At 36.2% G+C, this 9,246-nt stretch overlaps 1 protein-coding gene across 1 annotated transcript; it reads left to right on the forward strand.

Moving 5' to 3' along the window:
- Nucleotides 1-4,674: 4,674 nt before the first annotated feature.
- On the forward strand, nt 4,675-8,942 carry LOC132106551 (hairy/enhancer-of-split related with YRPW motif protein 2). The gene is made up of 5 exons (XM_059512329.1): nt 4,675-5,060; nt 5,959-6,037; nt 6,137-6,220; nt 6,418-6,499; nt 7,467-8,942. The coding sequence occupies exons 1-5, from the start codon at nt 4,978-4,980 to the stop codon at nt 8,123-8,125; spliced, it is 987 nt and encodes a 328-aa protein (XP_059368312.1). The 5' UTR covers nt 4,675-4,977; the 3' UTR covers nt 8,126-8,942.
- The last annotated feature ends 304 nt before the right edge of the window (nt 8,943-9,246 follow it).

Raw genomic sequence — 9,246 nt, forward strand, 5'->3', positions numbered from 1 at the left:
TTTTGTATGTGTACACACGCACATTCTGGTTGTGTTAAGGCGTCAGTTGTCGTCGCGTTACTTTAGCATGTGTAAAGACGCACAGTTTTTCCATGTTAATACGACCAACTTGAACGTGTTTCTAAACACATACATTCTGGCCATGTTCGAAGGTAAGTTCCACATATTAATCATTTAGTTTCTTGTGGCCTTGTTCTGAAAGTACTGATATCTTAAGTGCTTGAGTAAATTAATAAATGTTACATTGTAAATAAATGCTGTTATCCATATTATAAATTCTAATTTATCTAAATGAGTTATTGCATGTTAGTTTTAAGTTATTGGCCTATCATTTTCAAAAGTATTACACAGAATATATATATATACTCACACACTTTATTGACATTCACATAATAATGTTTTTGTAATTTGGTTTGTAGTTGGTTGTAAATTTTGTTTATGCTGTTCTGTCTCTGTGTTGTTTCCAGGAACATAATCTTGGCTTCTGCAGGCTGATGAGTGCTATAATAAAATGACTACATTATATTTAAAATGTGTTTTGATAATCATCATATTTCTATTATATATATTACATATATATATATATGTGTGTGTGTGTGTGTATGTATGTATGTATGTATACAGACCCTTTCCAAAAAAATTAGAATATCATGGAAAAATTCATTTATATCAGGAATTCAACTTAAAATGTGAAACTAATATATTATATAGGCTCATTGCTTGGAAAGTGAGATATTTCTAGACTTAATGTGTTATAATTTTGATGATTATGGCTTACAGCTTGTGAAACCCACAAAATCAAAATTTCATAAAATTGGAATATTACATGAAATCACACAGTATTGCACAGTAATCCCATGGTCATTGAACCAGGGTTTGGTTATTTTGGCAGTGTGTGCAGGTGAAAATCCTGCTGGAAAAGCATCTTCATAAAGCTTTTCTGATGAAGGAAGCATGAAGTGCTCTAAATATCCTGAAGGGTTTGGAGACACAGCTTGAGTCAATGCAGCTGTCTACCAGGACATTTAGAGCACTTCATGCTTCCTTCAGCAGAAAAGCTTTATGAAGATGCTTCATGAAGATTTATATATATATATATATATATATATATATATATATATATATATATATATATATATATATATATATATATATATATATATATTTATATATATTTATATATGTACATATGTACATGTATACATCCACATTCACACACACAAAAAGTCAAGTCAAGTCACCTTTATTTATATAGCGCTTTAAACTAAATACATTGCGTCAAAGCAACTGAACAGCATTCATTAGGGAAACAGTTTGTCAATAATGCAAAATGACAGTTAAAGGCAGTTCATCATTGAATTCAGTGATGTCATCTCTGTTCAGTTAAATAGTGTCTGTGCATTTATTTGCAATCAAGTCAACGATATCGCTGTAGATGAAGTGACCCCAACTAAGCAAGCCAGAGGTGACGGCGGCAAGGAACCGAAACTCCATCGGTGACAGAATGGAGAAAAAAACCTTGGGAGAAACCAGGCTCAGTTGGGGGGCCAATTCTCCTCTGACCAGACGAAACCAGCAGTTCAATTCCAGGCTGCAGCAAAGTCAGATTGTGCAGAAGAATCATCTGTTTCTTGTGGTCTTGTCCTGGTGGTCGTCTGAGACAAGGTCTTTACAGGGGATCTGTATCTGGGGCTCTAGTTGTCCTGGTCACACACACACACACAAACAGAAATAGAGTTGACTTTCTGACTTGGCTTATATGCATGTTTAGTGTGTAAGTATTTATAATGCATAATAAGGATAATATACATAGTAATATGCATATTGACAATATTGATAGTTTCACAGCAGCTTTACAACAGTAACAAATTCAAAACAAATTCTGCTGTAAAGCAGTTCTAACAAGCCAATAGTGTCAATATTCAGCTCAAGTCACTTCAGTCTTGATTCAATTCAGTTCAAAAACTGTAAAATTCAAAAGTTGTGCATACATCAGTTTAATAAGTGTAAATGTACATGTGATAAACTCTTATACACTGCACTGAACAAGCAAAAGACATAGTGTTTTACATTTTTCACATCTGTGTGTAGTTTGGTGTGTATGTGGATAATCTTTTGATATCTGTGTGCAATTTGGTAGAGTTAAAATAGTTTTGAAAGAAGAGTTTGCTTTTTCAAGAGATGTCCAATGTTTTAATTTTGTTTGTTTTGTGGTTTTGTGTGCTGAGTTTCAAGAAGCCATATCACAAATTGTGTGTGTGAGAAAAATGTGAAAAAAATCCTGTTTATTTTAGTTCAGGACTCCATAATGCAGGTGTTACTAATCTGTACTTAATCTTTGTTTTAGACAGCAATTTTAGACGCACAATTAACTATTTATCAAGGCCTATTCACAATTTAAACCTTGCAGGAAACTGACCCTTGAAAATGGAGTGTGAGCTCATTTTAAATTACAAGTACAGACCAACACAATTTAACTTAACTATTAACACACAAACAATTGTACTTTTCACATTTATGTTTATAGAAATCATTCACAGCGCAAGGCAGAAAAATAAAAAACGACAATGTTATTTAGAGCTTTTGGTATTGGACTTGGTTTTGCAGTGCCCCCTTTTCATTACAAAACTGCTTAGCAATGCTTTAGTCTTTTTTTTGTCATGAAATTTGCCTATTTTCCCATGTACATGTAATTGCCCTAAGCAGCATGTCTTTGGATTGTGGGGGAAAATGGAGGACCCGGAGGAAACCCACACTGACAAAGGTGATAGCGCTACCCACTGAGCCATCATGCTTATGTGCAGCTTAAATAACAAGTACATACAAATCTAGATTTTTAGGTGATACTGTACATAAAATTAACCATGAATTTTGCATTCAAATTTAAGATGCATTACTTATCTGTACAATTTAAATGCACAAGGAGACTGCATGAACAACTAAGAAAAATAACCTCACCTTAAACAACGTTTCACAGTTTGCCTGGACACACACAAGATTTCCGCCATTTGTCTTGTAGAAAAGTTATATTCTATCAGAAAACGCAACTGTTCTTCGGTTATGGAGAATCGTGGACGGCCAGATGAGACCCTTACCAAGGGAGCACTATAGCCCTGGGGAACTAAGGATAACAGAAAAAAAACACTTAATAAAGAACAATTCACAATTAATATTCAAAACATCTCAAACACAATAAAATGATACATATCAATATTAACACATTTTGGAGCATACCGTGCTGCTGAGTCAATGTTTCCAAATGATCCAGAAACACAGATACCTGGTCCAGCATTTAATTTGCCGTTTCAGGATCCAGCATTCTCCCTCTTGACCATACCACACTTCTGGCCATTGCCTGCATTCTGTAAAAGACAAAATATATAATAATATAATATAATAATAAAAAAGGTTCCTCTAAATCTAGGTTCCTCTACTTCAGTGGTGGCTGACTAACACTTTCATTAACATAAACTATGAGCCTAGTTCTTACAATTAATTCAGAATAATACAAAGAATCAGATTGTCATGTTAAATTTTTATTCATTTATGTATATATATATATATATATATATATATATATATATATATATATATTAGGGATGTAACGGTATGTGTATTCGTACCGAACCGTTTCGGTACAGGGCTTTCGGTACGGTGCACGTGTGTACCGAATGACCGAATGCAATATTTTGTATATGTATATATGTATAACTGCAAACTGAACAAAGTAAAATAAAATTAAATGTAATTTAAATCATAATTACATACATTTTATTAGCTATCCATTAAACATCCACTGGTATTGTAAGAGTTTGCTAAAAAAAATTCTAAGAGCCATGGTTATAGCTGTTGACTTTTGAATCTGTAGAACAACCCTAGGACTTAAAAAAGGGCATGACAAATCATAACATAAGGCTGACATCACATGCAACGTACCAATGCATCATCCTTTGCGAGCAATTATAACGTCTGATGTTTGCATATGTGCATACCAGTATACCATACGACATCCTTCATGAATAAACATGACGTCTGATGTTTGTATATGTATATACCAACCAGAGACATACGTACCATCGTGTCCCATATGCAAATATAGTCTCAAAAACAGCATTTCATTGCCTGCTTTGCTTGTTGAGGCGTTAACGCGAACAAACAGTGCGTGTTGACGCGGTCAAAAATCACGCGTTTCGTTTAAAGAAAATTGGCACCGTCGGCGTTCCATTTTTTCATAGACACAAGATTAAAATAAGGTTTTTTTTCTTTTTAAACATATAAGTAGGGCTACACATACGTTTTAAAAACGTTTAGGAAACCTAAAAGTAAAAATCGTTTAGCAATGAGCATGGCGAAAATAAATCACGTGAGGGAAAACCAAGTTGAGCTCGAGCGTCGTAAACGGTTAACCGAATAAAATAATCGTTCCTTGCTTTTCGCGTTAATATGATTCTTAACAAAACAAAATATAACATAAATCGTTAGTTAGATATTTGACAGGTCAGCCAATGAGCGCTAACCCGTTTGGCACGCGTGAGATGAACTTCAAAAAACTGCTGACAGAAGTGTCTTCCTTAAAATCATCAAATAATTCGTACACAACTAGGCCTACTTCATACTACATTTTGGCAAGCCACTCTGCTTCCTCATCTTAGCCTGGCCAGAAACCCTTTACCTAGATGTCCTGCCTTATCTGCACACTGGCTGTGTCAGGCTCTGAAACACCGTTGCCTTTCTTATGCGAAGTGTTTCTCACGCTTCTGGGGCCTTCGGGTGCAGAGCGCGAGTGCTGAAGCTGGGCCGAGTCGATTATCAGGGGAATGAAGTTTGAGACCTCCATTCTGCGGCTCGGGGCGTGTTTTCTTTTTACGGTGGGTGTTCCCAAGGCAGGACGAGGGCGTGAATGTGAGAGTGAGTCTCCAGCGGTTCGTGGGAAAGACGCTCAGAGGGTTTGGAGACTGTACCTGTGCACACTGCATCATGAAGCGGCCTTGTGAGGACAGCACGTCCGACAGCGACATGGACGAAACTATTGATGTGGGTAGCGAGAATAACTACTCTGGGTAAGCGTGCATGGGAACCACAGCTTGTTTGCTGTTCTTTTTTCTGAGGCTTCACTTTTACATGCTATCTTAAGATCGTATGCTTTCTTTTGACATTATATTAAATATATAAAATGCACATGGTAATTACATTTATTATAAATAAATATGTTTTATAAACAGCCTATAAAATATAATTAAAAAGAAATAAAATACAATTAATAATGCAGTTTATGGTTTTGATGTTCATAAATACTTGAACAAACATTAGGCTCTGTGGTGCTCAACAGGTCGATAGTCAGAAATGTCACTCAATCGTGTATCAGAGAAATTTTTACTTAATATTTTTTCATATATAATGACTGTCTGTACATAAACTGCTGTATTTAACCTAAATACCATTATTAATTTATATACTGTCATGTGACCTAAAATTTTTGTTAATGTGGTAGCATTTAATTCAAGTTATAAATCAAACTGACTACATTAGCTTGTACCAGAAATCATTTTTATGTTAGATCGAGTAGAAATTTTATTTGCAATTTGTAATTGCATGTTGCATTTTTACAGTAATGCTTACATGTTACTTAACAGTATTGTGAAATGTTAAAGACGTTTCTAACTATTGAATGTAGGCTACAGCTATTATTGATATTTTAAGCATTATATTAAGGAATTTTGTTTGTTAATAGCTTAACGTTGAAAGATATAAAGAATTTTTAATAATTATCACTGTCAAGCATTTATCCTAAAATACGTTGTATGTGGTAACACAAAAATAACTGGTTTTGTTAGTCAAAAATCAATAATAATTTCATATGACTGAATAAAAATACAAATAAAAAGTATTTTTTGGTAACAATAATAAACTCTTTATACAGTGCACTGATAAGTTTTCATCCCCCTTTCCCCCCCAAAGTCAAAGCAACGGTTCGTTTATAAAATGTGGCTCACCTACCACAACATCTCAAGTCATGGCTAGAAAGAAGCGGAGAGGGGTAATTCCAAACTTTTTATATATATATTTGTTCAAATATTTTTAATATTTTTTAAACCCCTAATACATTACTCTCTAATAATTTGTAAATATATTGCAGATCATTGAGAAAAGACGAAGGGACCGAATAAATAATAGTTTATCAGAGTTGCGTCGTCTGGTGCCAACAGCATTTGAGAAACAGGTGAGCTCATATTTCTGCTTCAGCCCTTGCATGTTTTTTACACACATATACATACATATATATATATATATATATATATATGCAAAGTATTAGTTATAATAATAATTATAATAAATAAAAAGTAAGTGGAAGAGGATGTTGTCAAAGCTATCATATTAAAAACACTTATCCTCACATATCCTATTGCTTCTCCCAAGGGATCTGCCAAATTAGAGAAGGCGGAAATATTGCAGATGACAGTGGATCACTTGAAGATGCTCCAGGCCACGGGAGGAAAAGGTAGTCTGCTTGTTATTGGCCCATTTGCACACCACCTAACGCTGCAGTGAAATCTGAGTACAGAGTTCCCTTTTGACCAGATTAAAGTGGAAATCAATGTTAATGGTAGGATTGAACTCGTGGGAAAGTGCCGGCAGGACAAAAGAAGCACTTGACCCTGGGATTGTGTTTGCTTTCATAAATCCATGGGAGGGGAGTGGGGCCACATTCACAGGCTGCACTGTTGGGGGTTTGTTAGGGCTCTCCAGTGAGTGTTAAAACCAAAGCACTGGGGAGACAAAACAAACATACAAACAGGTCAGGTCACAATCCCGGTCTGCTTAGGTTTAGCCTCTCAAACACAGTGAGGTTACATTTTACTCATCATGATAAAAGCTTCAAATCAAGTCACCTTTATTTATTTAGCACTTGAATTGTTTCACAGCAGCTTCACGGTAATAAGTAGGAAAATAACAGAATCAGTAATACAAACTTCAAATCTGCTGAAAAGCAACTCTACAGAAACAATAATGTCATTAATCAAATCATCAGTTCCGTGTTCATCAATTATGAAATTAGTTCAATTCAGCTATAAAACAGCTCTACACAAGACAATAGTGTCTTTATTTAGCTCGAGTCAGTTCAGTGTTGATTCTTTTAATTCAATCATAGTGTAAAATGTATAGATTATGAAATTAGTTCAATTCAGCTCTGTAGAAGACAATGGTGTCATTATTGAGCTCAACTGTTGATTCATAGTTTAGTAAAAGTGTCACTGTTCTAAGTAAGTTCAGCTATAAAAACAGCTATGTAAAAGATAGTATTGTCATCATTCAGCTCAATTCAGTTCAAGTTTTGTTCACATCCATTGGTGTCAGTGCAGTCAAATTGATAATGCAGTGTAACTGAATATGAATATGAAGTGCTTTTTAAACCCAAATGGAGGGGGGTTAAAGAATTTTAATTGTTCTCTTTCTCACTCTCTCAGGATACTTAGATGCTCATTCTCTGGCCATGGACTTCATGAGCATCGGCTTCAGGGAGTGTCTCACTGAAGTGGCGAGGTATTTGAGCTCCATTGAAGGTCTGGATTCCAGCGACCCCCTCCGCGTCCGCTTGGTTTCTCACCTCAGCAGCTGCGCCTCGCAGAGGGATGCGGCCACCATGACCACATCAATGTCCCATCACCAGCAGGCCCTCCACCCACATCACTGGGCCGCCGCTTTGCATCCCATCCCAGCGGCGTTCCTGCAACAAAGCGGACTTCCGTCCTCAGAGAGTTCCTCTAGCAGGTTGTCTGAGGTTCCTCAGAGGGGTGCAGCCCTGCTGACCTCCTCCTTCACCCACAGTGACACCGCGCTCAGAGCGCCCTCTACTGGGAGCATTGCTCCTTGTGTACCGCCACTATCCACCTCGCTGCTTTCGATATCGGCGACCGTTCACGCGGCGGCTGCTGCTGCAGCGGCGCAAACCTTCCCTCTAACATTTCCCAGAGGATTCCCACTTTTCAGCCCCAGTGTAACGGCATCTTCAGTGGCTTCTTCCTCCGTGAGCCCTTCCGTTTCCACATCCACCACATCCCAACAGAGCAGCGGAAGCAACAGTAAACCATACCGACCGTGGGGGACTGAAGTGGGAGCGTTTTAAGTGTTGGATTTGCTCTTGTTGCATCTGGACGTCTTCCACACTTTGTACATAAAGGAAAGAAAACAGCTATTGTGCCTGCTTTGGTCAGCACTTTGTTTTTTTTTCTTTACACTTGTGCACATATGTAACATCAAACATAAGCCAACTTTCTGGGAGGGAAAGAAAGACTGACTTTACACTTCAAGCTGTGTTGAAATCCATAACGATGGAAGAGCGATTTTCATTTTTGAAGAAAAAATCAGTTACTGTTTAACTTGTAAAGGGCTGTACTGTGTGACAGTGCCTACATAAACACTGCTAAAATGCTGCATTTGAGATATATGCTTTGATATTTCTACACAGAAAAAGCATATGTGATTTTCACAAACATACAGTAGCTTTAGAGTAAAACAGAACATCTTGTTCAAAGACAAACCAAAGGTTTTGCAGATAATCACTAAAGTGAGGTGTGAATCAGTTTTGTAATCTATGATTTAACAATCCAGTTTGTAAATCTGTACATGTGTAAGATTGTAACTAGAGTTTATATTGAAATTAGACAGATGAGTTGGTATGATGCACTTCAATCACTACTGTTTTTTTTTTTTTTTTTTTTTTTGGGGGGGGGGTCTTCTCCGCTTTACACAATAGGGCTACTGAATTAAAAAAAAATAACATTCACTAATACTCATATGTGAGATTTTCAACTACTGTAACTTTGTTACCTTTTTAATAAACCTACCATACTCTGTAAGATGTAACCTTTTTCTATGCAAAAAAAAAGAAAAAAAAACAGATGTCCCTGAAGAAACTGCGTGTTTTTTTCATTCTGACCATAAAACCATCATTCCATTTGCTTTCACCACAACAGATCGTGGAATTTTATGAGAGAAAGTAATTGTTTTCCCAGAGCATAATTTAAGTTCTTGAAATTGTATGGTGGAAAAAAAATATTTGTGTTCTTTTATGTGTTTTTCTAATAATGCAAAAGAAGCCAATGAAGTGAAACAAACAACTGCAATTATAAGTGCCACTTCAACAGTTATAAATCTGTCGACAAACTTTAAAGACATACTCCACCCCAAAATGAAAATTTTGCTATTAATCACTTACCCCCATGTCGTTCCAAACCCGTAAAAGCT

This window comes from Carassius carassius, chromosome 27, assembly GCF_963082965.1.
Source record: "Carassius carassius chromosome 27, fCarCar2.1, whole genome shotgun sequence".
Classification (NCBI taxonomy): Eukaryota; Metazoa; Chordata; class Actinopteri; order Cypriniformes; family Cyprinidae; genus Carassius; species Carassius carassius.